The sequence below is a fragment of the Protopterus annectens genome, chromosome 7.part0 (genome assembly GCF_019279795.1).
Source record: "Protopterus annectens isolate FY-2018-M chromosome 7.part0, PAN1.0, whole genome shotgun sequence".
Taxonomy (NCBI): Eukaryota; Metazoa; Chordata; order Ceratodontiformes; family Protopteridae; genus Protopterus; species Protopterus annectens.
Window position 1 is genome coordinate 460,522,158 of NC_056739.1, and position 13,042 is coordinate 460,535,199.

Consider the following 13,042-nt stretch of genomic DNA (forward strand, 5'->3'; position numbering starts at 1 on the left):
CTGCCCCTTTGTGGTTTATATGCCCCATCACTAAACCTGACACTTTTTTGTGTTACGAATGGTTTACCTTTTTCATAGTCACCTAGGTCTCTATTAAACTTGTGTATTTTCTTTTTCTTAAGTTGCTCCTCTATGCTGGCCAATTCTTTGGCTAATTCTGATAAATGCCCTTGATAATAATCTGTAGTAGAAAAGATTTCAGCCTCCAAGCAAGTAGTTTGTATGTCAGTAGTCAATGTTTCTATGGTTCTTTCATAATATTTAGAAAGACTATCTACAAAAAGCATGGATGCCTGATGCTGGGCAGTAGCCCAATCTTGTGTTAATTGGTTATCAGTGTTGGCCACCAATGGTTGCAGCCTAATTCGAAGCCCTCTAGGTGTGATGTCTTTTATTTTGTACGCTTTAAAAAGCTTCAAATGCCATATGTTGGTTCTGAGAGTTTTCATTTGTCTACTAAGTTTAGAGAAAACAGAACCACATTTGTCTCTGGTGTCAGTTATGGGCCCAAACCATATAGTATATATTATATCTTATACATTCAGACTTTTAACTGAGTTCTGGTTACACACAAGCTAATTTATGGCTTTGTATAATATAGCATATTTGCATTTTTGCAACCAAGTATTAATTTAAAATATTTTAAGGAACTTAGATTATCATGTCTGATCAAAACTAACATATTCACTATATTGTGGTTTTTATGTTCCAAGCTTTGACTGTGTCAAACCAGTAAGTTTATTTATGTTAGGAGTATACCACTTTAAATCAAGTGTATATAAATAGTACCAGGATGTGATGGTGTTTTGTAAATCAACCTTTTGAAAAAAGAATATATAACATTGAAAAAGGCTTTACAAGCCGAAACCGGTCTGTTACTTTATGGCAGGCAGCTTTTTAGCTACCTCCGAATAAAATTTATATCTTATATCTGCTGTTGTGTGTGCTGGTCCCTCTTGGTTTTCCTTCTATTGGTTTGGACCGTGCACCACAGTCCACCGTGCGTGCCTTGTTTTTTGGAGATGCAGTCCAGCAGACCATTAAGGAGCCTAGCCCAAATTCCCAATTACCCCCCAAGTACTGCTGGTTAAGTGACTTGCTCAAGGTCACAAAATAGGCAAATGAAGGTATAAAGATTCAAACCCTGTACTCTTGGTACAGGAAGGAGTTCATTAACCGGTCAAAGATTTAATCCTTTGACTAACGCCAGACACTAGTCCAAACGATAAATAAATAAATAAACAACACCAAACTGTGATGTCAGAGCTAGTTAAACCACATCACCACATCAAAAGTGGTAGGTATAGTTTATGTTATATTTCAGTATCCACAGAAACTCGTTTTCAGTGTTATGTGGACAAAGTACCCAAATAATACAAGTGTATGGCCTCAAAGAGGCTACTACTCTCATACTCAGAGCCCACTGGGCGATCAATGTAATCCAGTTTAGACACCAAGGCAGATGCATCATAAGTGAGCAAGGTTTGAAAATTATATGGAAAAACAGCTGGCAATGAATGTCTACCTATCTTGTTAATAAGATTAGCAAAACTAAGAAAATAAGAGCATAGCTAAGTCTCTTCTAATATTTTAAAATAAACTAACTTAAAGACCACCTGTTCTCTGGATATCGGTACAATTTCTTCAGAGATACAGGCTCAAAGTGCAGTTACCAAATGTTGATGCATTAAATGTCTCATAGCAACATTTATTGTACTATAAGCTGCTTGATTAGTTTTGATTACAGTTTCCAGTACATATTTTAATACTTCTGTGCATGTTGCAAACTTAGCCTCCTATGCATATGCTATTGCTACTTAATTACTTATTGTTCATAAATCTGCTATGGCGTTCTTCTATATACTGTCAATGGTCACTGTTAAAAACTATCTTCTGTTCTTCTACAACTATTCTCCCTAAAGTGGGTCTAGGTCATGGCTGAAAATGGTCTTTGGACCAGTCAACCTTCCTGATAAGCAAATATATAAATAAAATAAATAAACAAATAATACAAAACTATAATTTCCTCCTTTTCCGTCAGAGAATTTCTGAGAGACATAGCCCATCACATTGCTGAGTGCTAAATAGCATATAAGACAGAACAGGATGCCAGTCTGTTGTGGGATACTTGTGGGCACACACACACACACACACACACTACTTCACTCACACATGGCATGCACATCTTTGGGCAGTATGGAAGATCACCAAATCACCTACAGCTTGTCTTTGGAATATGGAAAAAAATGAAGCAGTCAGCAAAAAGACATGGACAGGACATGCAAAGTCCACACAGATGCACCCCAACATGAAACCGTACTTAGGAACAAGTACTGAGGTAACACTAAGCACTGCACCGCGTCACACTGCATAAAAAGTGAAAAACCATCTGGCAATGGCTCCTTTCTGCAGATCTAAAAATAAATGCAATCAGTTTAAACAAAAAAGGTACAAAACTTAAAGAAGTGGTTTATTCTGAAGCCCTGCAAATTGAATCTGTTGAATATTACTGGAGCCAGATTCCCATGGGGACATACAACTCAGCATGTGTGAAAAGAGACAGCTGTGTTCTCAGCTTTCAAATAATTAATACTATTTTAAAATTATATGAACATTATGGAATAAAAATCCATTTGCAATGCATTCTGGTTTTGTAGTGCATAATAAAGGAACAAGATCTAATAATATACATTGAATAAAGTCTGTAAGCTTTTAAGTTTCTCTGACATGAAAAACTGGCTTCAGATATGATGAGTCAATTTTGCTTTAATCCCAATGAGCCTTCTCTGACATTTACATTATGAATGCTCCTCCTGTCTATAACCAGCTGAAGGAATGGTTCCGCCTTTCAGCCCACTCCCCTTTCTGGGCCAATGAGTGCCACACAGAAGGTGGACCTAGGCAGAATGAAAAATGCACATATTAGTTATAGAATCTGTGAACTCAATGACACAGTTTACTCTCTAGAATTACATCAGGAACTTAAAAGAAATGCAACCTGACCTTCCTACAAACAGCAAACTTGTCTCCTCCTCAGAGAAAGAAAAGGCACAGCTGTAAACTGAGGGCTGAAGTCACTTTTTCGTGCAAGCTGAAAACTGGTCAGAGTCATAAGTAGCAGCAGAAACAGTCAAAGAAACCAAGCTTCTTTTCTTTTCTTATCTGCTTCTGTCCTTTTTGCCCCCAGTTTTAAGGAAGATTAAAGGAACCCTCCTCTTTAAATAATAAGTTACCTTAATTTGGAGTTAACCAGGAAGGAAGCGTACAGCCTAAAAGACACTGGAGAAGGAACCTGAGAAGATGTCAGTGGACTTTCACCTCATAGGAGGAGAGGTAATAAAAACGTTTATATTATTTACTCTCTAACTTGCAGCTGACATCCTGACTATAAGAGAATAACTTCATCAAAAAGCTGTTAAACTAATCACATGTGTAGTTTGGTGTGTTGCACATGTTATACATTCAGTTATGTCATATTAGCATGTATCAGTCTTAAGACTATGCATTTCATCTTTTGCATTTCTTATAAATCCTTGTTACTTTTAACCTTGCCAGTTACAATATGATTTATGAAAAATGACACAAAATCCTAAAAATGTCCTGGTTGCTGTGTGTCCTTTGTTGCTATTCCAGTCTTTTAATCATTTGTTGAATCTAGGTCCCAGCAAATAATACTCTCACCTTTAGTGTGGGTCAATTTAATTGACAGAAAGGAGTGTAGTTTAATGTGAGATATCTTCTACTTCAGGTTTCATTGAGTTTATTAAAGTTCCTACTTAATACAAGAGAATGAATTATTCTGTATCTCCATGATTACATCAGAAAAAGTGTAGCTCTATGTATTCCAAATAAAGGTTGGACTACCCAGTGTTAAATCGGATTTTCAGGTTTTTCTCATCAGCCTTGTTCTAAGCAGCATTACTCTTCTTAACCTTAAAAAATATTCTCAGTCCCCTTGGCTCCCACCCCCATACGTGGAGCACATCCCCATACACACCCCCATACGTGGAGCACATCCCCATACACACCTCCACTCATACTCACACAGGCATGCACGTACACCACTTCCCTACGCAAACACACACACACGAATAAACAGTTGCAGTATTCACTATTTCAGTGAATGAAGGAAGCAGAATTTCTAGCACTCTGACTCCTCCCATTTCCTGGTATAAAATTCTATAAACCTGTTCTGCTCTTTTGTGATGTGTGTGTGTGTGTGTGTGTGTGTGTGTGTGTGTGTATATATATCTATATCTATCTATATATATATATATATATATATATATATATATATATATATATATATATATGTCTGCAAAACACACAGTACTGAACCGAGTTTTGCAATGATCCCTCAGGCTAGACTGTGTTTTCAATAACCAGAGAACTAATTTAAAGATAATCTAGGGCTGCCATAAGCGATCCTTATGATTTTTTTCTTTAGTGGTCCTTCATGTTTACTACAGCACATGTTATTCCGGCTTTTTTCGGTTAGGGATCGCCAGAGCGGAACTCCGGTCCACTAATAATTGGCAGGAGATTTTTTACGGGTGCCAGCTCGACGCCCAACCTTCATCGAAGGCACGCCCGTTCGACGTATGCTTTTCGAACTCGGGGAGGACATGCACCCTCCACACAGAAGGCGCTCCAGCCGACAATCGAATAGGAGAACCTCTTGCTTGCTATGAGATAGCAACGCTACCGCGGCTACAGCGCATACAACATTCCATCATTTTCTTGCATAAAACTGTAAGCTGATAAACTGGAGGACTCCTGCATCTCTTATAAATGCATTAACTTTATACTGATGATATAATTACATACTTTCACCACTGAACTAACATGACTTAACTGACTGGCGACACTGATCTAAATTTAGTGGTCTGCAAAGTATAAAATCCAATATAAATTGTGCATTTTTGTATTACATTCCATAATGTGATAGTAAAAAAAGCAGATAATTTGTCTATCTTCTGTTTTTGAGTATAGCTAATACAGTCATGCAACTAATGTACATTAATTACCTCCTGCACCTCAGGATTGCTCAACCCCTTTCAGCTGTCCCAAACACCAAGAATGCTCCTGTGAATTTGTTATCCACCATCCACAAGCATTCTTTTCCAAAGAACCATGACTATCATAGGTTCATAGGTTGGTACTGGGCTATTTGCCCGAAGGCATATATTAGCCTAGCCACATTGTGCGGTATTCACCGCCCCTTTAGTAGTTCCCTAGACCCTTGTACTAGCAGCTAGTTCCCTTGGCCCCTATCTAGTAGTGCTGTTGGTGTGATCCCCGTTGTGAACTTTCTGTTACCCATCCACTCATCAAGGTTCCTCTTGAAGAGTGATAGTGAGGGGCTCTGTCTTATGTAGATCGGGACCCTGTTCCATAGTAAGGGAAGTCTCTGCGAAGGGAATCTATCCCTCCAGCATGTTCTATTCATTGTTGGGTTGAGGTTTATATCCCTACAGCGTGTAGCTCGAGTAGATTTGGTTTTGCTAAGATGGAGCATGTTCAACAATTCTGGGTTGGACATGGCTCCGTATGTTAGACAGAGTTCGCCTCTGAGAAAGTGGTATGCAACAGAGAACAGTCTTAGCTTTTTCAATCGTACTGCATAGGGCAACTGTTTGAGGCCAGTAATCCTCTTGGTTAGGTACCTCTGTGGTCTCTCCAACTGCTGGAGATGTCTAGCTAGGTACATTCCAATTGGTGCATTGTACTCAATAATGGGTCTGATGAGGGAAGAGTAGAGGGGCACCATTACATCCTTAGATCTTGATGCGAACCCTTTCGTGATCAGATGGGTCACATAGAAGGATTTTCTAACCACTTTGGCAACATGGTTATCAAAGGAAAGCTGACTATCTACTTGGGTCCCTAGATCCCTTATTTCTTCTTCAGATTTAAGGGGATTACCTCCTATGTTGTAATTTGCGGGTACTCTGTTTTTTCCAAAGGGGATTACTACGCATTTTTTTGCATTTGGCTTGAGACCATGGCTTTGACACCATGCATCAGTCTCATTTAGGGCCTTCTGGAGGATCTCTATGTCGGCCAGAGACTCTATTATAGCACCCAGTTTGCAGTCGTCCGCAAACTTAGTCAGCCACAGCCCTTCCGTGCTTGCCTGTACTTCTGAGAAGTATATGCCAAACAGGAGGGGCCCCAGGACAGAGCCCTGAGGCACACCACTCATTACTGGTCTGGATTTGGACATAGATCCCACTACTCTTACTTTATGGGATCTCTCTGAGAGCCAGTTTGCGATCCATCTTGTGACATAAGGGTTTATGCCCAGGCTGGTGAGCTTATCAATAATACCTGAATGGGGAATGGTGTCAAATGCTTTAGCAAGGTCAAGGTAAGCCGTGTGTACCTCCTTTCCCTTATCTATAGCCTGAGTAACTGTCTCAAGGAAATCCACCAGGTTCAGGAGGCATTATCTGCCCTTGACGAAGCCGAACTGTGTGGGGTCCAGCGACTGGAGGTTCCCAATCTCTCCATTTATGAGTTCCATAATGATTTGCTCAAAATATTTGTATCAAAAAATAATTTCTCAGGTTCAGGTTAAAGTAAGTAACCCCCCCCCCCCCCACAATTCCTCTGCTGCTCATCCTTCTTCCTCTCTCCTTATCTCTTCTGTTCTGTCTGTGTACTTTTCAATGAAACATCTCATTCACTCATATCTACCCCCATAGCCGGCCTTAGGCGTAGGCCAACTAGGCGGCCGCCTAGGGCGCTGCTCTAGTAGGGGCACTTTTCCAGTATTTATTTGGTGTAGCTAGACCAGGATGGTGTGGTGGGGGGCACCATGGAGCCCTTTTGCCTAGGGCACCAGTTCACCTAAGGCCGCTCCTGCTACCCCCCAGTGTCTAATTGGTATAAGTTAATCAGCTCATGATGCTTTTCCTACCCCTTTACCTCTGTTCCCTGATGACCCTTACAGCCTTCCTCTTGATAACTTGTAGCTGTTTCACTTTCTTTCACTTGTAGAGTCTCCACAACTATGCTCAGTATTGTAAATATGATACTGCCATTCATAAGGCACAGGTATAAACTTCCTTTCTTTGGAGTCTACTCCACATAGACTACTGTTCAATTCATTCTTCCTACTCCAGCTGCTTGTGCCTGATTATCCAAGTATCGTTTTCTGTATGCTGCTGTCTTCCGTAAAGTCATACGGCACAGATAACTTAGGACTGGATAGAGATGGAGTGGATGTGACAAGGGGCTTCTAGCATTTTCTAAATAGGAGTGAGTCTGGCAGCTAGCCACCTCACAAAGTTTTTATAATCCCCTCCTTTGCTTAACGTGTAAAGAAGAGATGCATGAACCGTTGTTTGCAGTGAGTCAGATCATGCAAAGGCATGTAGAAGGTAGGGGAGAGAAGGAAAAGGAGTTGCTGCACTGGCTGCATAATACAAGTTGTCTGCAGTTACACATCAAACTAGTTATCATTCTCTGCATGCAGTAGCAGTGCAGTTTTACGAGAAATCATTGTGCACCTCATTAGCACAGTGATGGGACAAATCAACTGTCTAACATGGTGCACCAGCCGATGTTGGCCTGAACTTCAGAAATTCATTGTGAAAGGTGTAGAAGTAGGAGGATTCACCAATCACCACCAGAAAGGTGGGAGGATTTACTGATTACTGACAGTGCACTGGAAACGCTATGAGCTGTAATTACTAACAGGTCAGAGGAGGTAGCTGGCAAGGCACACCAATTGTTAATGAAAGGAGGAGGATTGGCAGGGGGCACTAAGTGTGCCAATGTCAGATAGGGTAAGGGTGTCAGAGACTCCCATCATCAGCATAGGGATGGGACCACCAATAGGATGAATTTGAGTGGAAGAAGTGGGCAAAGGACCACAGTCACTCAAGATGGGGAGACAGGCAAGTGATTATGACTGGTGACAACTCAGATGTCCAGAAATATTTCTCAGTACCACTGGAATGAGAAGATATTTGGGAACAGTTGTTGTAAGTGTCCATGGCAGGGGTTACACTCAAGGGTCTTCAAGCACAAGAAAACTGAAGGTGTCATCTTTCACTGCAGTGAGGTAGCAGAGTGAAAGTAATTAAAGATTTCCTGGCATATTCCAGTAGGTTTTTTTCCTTAAGGGGAGTTGTTTAAGAACTGCAAACCTTCAGGTGCCACACTCATTTAAGGGTATTTAGCATGGCCTTGACCCAGCAGTGATGAAGGTATGCAGGAGAGGGATGAAGTTAAAGTATGAAAATCTTCCATATCTGTCCTCTCACCTTGAGGATCTTTGGGATGCAGGTTTGTGCACAGTCATAGAGGATTCATGGTTCCCACCATAAACATACACATTATTCAACAAGTATAGCTCATGGCTGGTATTCGCAAAATATGGCTTGAGGCATGCTATACAAACCAGAACATCTATATTTAAACATGAAGACAAGTTCATATGTAAATTAACTTATCCAATGGCAGGTAGTGAGTATCATCTTGATTATTCAAGCCAAACCTCCCTTCTAAGAGAACCTTTGCAGTTGTGACATCCAGCCTCCGCATATATGTGATATTGTTTTACATACCCCTGAGGAAGTGATGCAAGAGATATGCAGGGAGGAATTCATGAATTGTTAGCATCCATGTTTATCCTTACATTTTGAAAAAGCTTGAAATAGGAAACTTTTATAAGTCACAAGACACTTATGAATCCTAAATGCCAGACAAATATTGTTTAAATTAAGCCATTTGGGTAGTGAGGTTTATACACCTAATGTGAACCTCCTTGAGTATTGCTCCTAAGTCTGAAAACTAAAATAATCTGTCTATCTAAGAGTACTGCACTTTCCCTTCTCGTAAGTTTAAAAATATTCAGAAATGGTGAATATTCATTTTTTTACCTATATCTCCGCCACTGATTATCCATCCAGATACCCAGCTGGACCATTTTGTCCCTTCTTTCAAGAGTGGTGAGATCCTGGCAGTCCCCATTTCACAGGTGTGCCATCCTTCCACAAGCAGAGAATGTCTTTACTGATGCCTTCTAGTGAGGCCATTGCCATATGAAGGGTGAGAGTTGGGAAGAAACACATAAGTGTGGCACGGGACTGGATTTTATGTTATGCTATGGAACAGCAATCTTAACTGGGGTGGAGCACATATTGACATGCATCATTGGATGAGACATTAGCTATACCCTTCCTGCTAACATTGGTCTCCACAAGGGAGTGCCATGACAACCACAAGCAGAAACCCACATCTACCCCAGAGAAAGGAGAACTGGCATTGGCTACTCTGTCCTCCAGCCTTTAAGGTGGCAATCGAAAGTGGGTCATTTGGATCACTGTCACAGCTCTATATCTCTGTCAAAAAATGCTGGATATTAGCCTTTCATCATTATTACTTTTTCCCTCAAACATGTTTCTCCCACCATATTAGTATAGTAATTTGCTGTGATGTCATTCATACAGATATATGCAAGCAATAATGCCCAACAGGGTGTGTGTGTACTGTTAATGTGTAATTAACACCCGCCCAGGGGTGTTATGAGGCCCGACGCTGCAGGTGGAGGGCCTCTACACTTCTGGAAGGGTGTTAATTAAACATTAACACACACTCTGGAGGGCATTATTGCATTTAGAGAATGGGCTCTCTGTAAAATTGTTGTGTTTTACTTGCTTATTTAGTTTTAAGTACTATATATTTTTTTTTGTATATTTTTGATGTAAAATAGTTCCTCTGCCTACTGTTTCAAACTTTCTGCAGTATATGTTAATGGTGTTGGAGGAAGCATTTTACATCAAAAATAGGTACAAAATAATATAGTACTTAAAAAAGAAATATGTAAGTAAGACACAACAATTTTACAAACAGAACATTCTCTCCCTCTCATACACAGTCACTTCTGCTTTCATATACACATTCACTCAAGATTGCACTCACTCTCTATGTATCTCTCTCTCTCTCTCTCTCACACACACACACACACACACACACACACACACACACACAGTCTTCTCTGTTTTCATACATGCACTCACACAAGATCACAGTCACTCTCTCGATATCTCTCTCACACACAGTCACTTCTGCATTCATTCACCCATTCGCTCACAAGATCACTCTCAGTCTCTTTTGATCTCTTTCTCACACACAGTCTCCTCTGCTTACATAAATGCATTCAGTCACAGATCACACTCGCTTCTCTCTCACTCTCTGTCTCTCTCTCTCTCACACACACACACACACACACACACACACACACACACACACACACACACACACACCTTTTTTAGTTCTCTTCTTTTTTGACATTTTATACTCACTAAACAGCAAAAGCACTGCTTAGCAAGTGCAAAATAATGGTGGCTGTTCCGTTTTCTCAGTCTGAGCTCCATGGCAGCTTGATATGCTGCCGTGAAGCGGTGGACTCGTTCTTGTCAGTGGACATTACTTGTACATTAATACCCTGCTGGAGAACGCTCATTCTTCCATCAGGGTACTGATGTATAGTAAGCCCATTGTCTAAAGAATGTTAGAAACAACCTATTTGAAGTGAAAAACAATGTATTTAAATAAAGCTTTAAACATTAAAAATAATTTTTTTCAAGTAGTAAATTTTATATTCAAGTTAGTCGAGTATCAAGGATAATGTCACATATAAGATGATCTGAGTCTAGGTGTGCTTTTCCCAATTTTCCCCACATCTACTACTCTTCATCACAACTTAGTCTTTTTTCTCAAACTAAGAAAGCCAACAGACCCTTTTCAGGTTCCATTCTGCATATAACAGAAATGCATAGGTTCGTAGGTAAGCACTGGGCTAGCCCTTGCTGGCCATTTTAAGCCTAGCTAATTTTCAACCAAATGTGAAAATCAAACTTTGTATATTGCATGTGTGAGGTAAACACTAACCATTATGCGAACCACCAAACCCCAATTTATTTACCACTTCTGACTGTTTCTCTTTGGCTAAATACCCAAGCATATTTATGCTGCGGTAATCCACTGGCTGCTGAACTCTAAAAATAGTAACTCACATTATTCAAAATGTTCTAACAGCTATAATCCCATCATTGCTTGTCTATTAGTCACTTGTTAATCTTCTGTAAAAACACATAAGGAGCCTGCCTATATGCTAAGCAAGGTTAAAAATCAGTCAGGTATTATATAAGAAAGTGCCATTTTTGTCAGGGAAAGTTTTAAGCTGTTCTTATAATGGATAAAAATCTAGAACACAAACACTGATTAGCAAAACATGTTTATTTATTTAAATATTTATTTACTAATGATGTATCTAAGCTAGAAACAATTTTACAGGTTATAATATATGTGTGTGTGCGTGTGTGTGTGTGTGTGTGTGTGTGTGTGTGTGTGTGTGTGTGTGTGTGTGTGTGTGTGTGTGTATCAATATATATATATATATATATATATATATATATATATATATATATATATATAAATATATATATAGTGTGTGTGTATGTGTGTGTGTACAGATAAAAATGTATAACATAGACACACATATGCAAACAAACATGCATGCATACATGCAGACATCTTTGTTTCTGTAATGATATATTCTTGATCTTCTAAGACAATGTAAACAATCATGTTCAAGTTTCAAGCCAAATTACTGTCCAGAAGTGTGAGCATAAATCTTTATTCAGAAACAGTGCCCAGAATCCTGACATAAGCTTCTACAGTAGTAAGAAAGATTACCAGAGTCACTGTCCAAACTGCTGCGTAAACTTCCAGATTAGGTGCTCTAAGTCCTGGCACAATGTCAGCATTTGACATAAACTGCCAAAGACAGGGCAATATTTTAAAGTCTTACTGATCAAACAATCTTTTCTTGGTCTTCATTCCAGTCTCCTGCAGACCCTTGGTTAGATATCAAGTTGTCAGGGACTTGCTAAGGCCTAAGTAAGCTGATAAGGATGACTGACCAGATCTCGGCTAAATCATGATCCTTTGAGAAAAGACTTAACATTTATATAATGAAACTATGAGAAGAACCTTAATTGGTGTAGTTCTTGTAGGAAGTATGTCTGATAGAAGGTGCATCTATAAAATGTAATGTAATACTGGTTCCCAATAAATCTTCATAAGACAAGGGCACAGGCATAGTTGTCCTTGTATCCTTTACTTGTTTGTTATTAACTACTTCATTTTATTCCTAAGTACTAGCTATTATAACTGACAGCAGTATTAGAGTATGGTGTGGAATTACACAGGTAAGTGCAAACAAGATGAATGGTAAAAGCCATTTTAAAGTATGTTAAAATTTAAAATGTATTTTGCTCTTTCTGTGATTCAGTGCGATCCCAGAGTTATTATATATAAGTAGGGAGTATGAGGGGTTCAGGGTGACAAACCCCTGCAAAAAAGAAAAAAAAAAGCTTTGTTGTTGACCTTTTTTGGTGAATTGTGTTTATTTCATTTTTTTATGTGCACACCTATGTCCGCAAGCTAATACTGCTGTGCATTTAGAAAATCTTAACTGAGAAAACAAACTGTAAAATAAGAAAAAAACACTAGTCAGGGAGTACAGCACATCTCAGTTTTTAATTTCAGATCGGAAGAAGTTAATACTTCATTAACAAAAGCGCTCATCCAAAATTAAAAACTGAGACGTTCTGTATTCCCTGCCTAGTGTGTTTTTACTGCTGTGCATTTGCTGTGCAATTTGATCTCAAGTAAAAGTGCACTTGAGATGAAAACCTAGTAGTATACTAAACAGATTTTAAAATTTGCGAAAATTGTCTTTTAAACACTGGAACTACATAGCATTTTGCATCATTCAGTTTTACATAAGAAATACATGTGTTTTCTTTATGTTTACATTAGATGCAAGTTTTAGGTATTTCAGAATGTCACAGTGTCAAAGAAACAGTTTGCTGTCATTGCAGTTTAATTGTTTATGCATGTAGTCTTCTAATAATTAAGCATTCCAGTGGCATTTAGCACTGAGTACCAGAGTATCTCTGAATGGAGATGTGGTATGGAAGTTTCATATGATCAGTTTCTATTTTCTTTTACAAATTTATTC

At 39.1% G+C, this 13,042-nt stretch overlaps 1 protein-coding gene across 1 annotated transcript in view; it reads left to right on the forward strand.

The window, feature by feature from the left end:
• Positions 1-2,876: 2,876 nt before the first annotated feature.
• SLC2A4 (solute carrier family 2 member 4) overlaps positions 2,877-13,042 on the forward strand; it is a 304,157-nt gene continuing 293,991 nt past the window's right edge. The window contains exon 1 of the mRNA XM_044077041.1: positions 2,877-3,333. Coding sequence (XP_043932976.1) covers positions 3,301-3,333 — 33 coding nt within the window. The 5' untranslated portion in view covers positions 2,877-3,300. The remainder of the gene's footprint in view (positions 3,334-13,042) is intronic.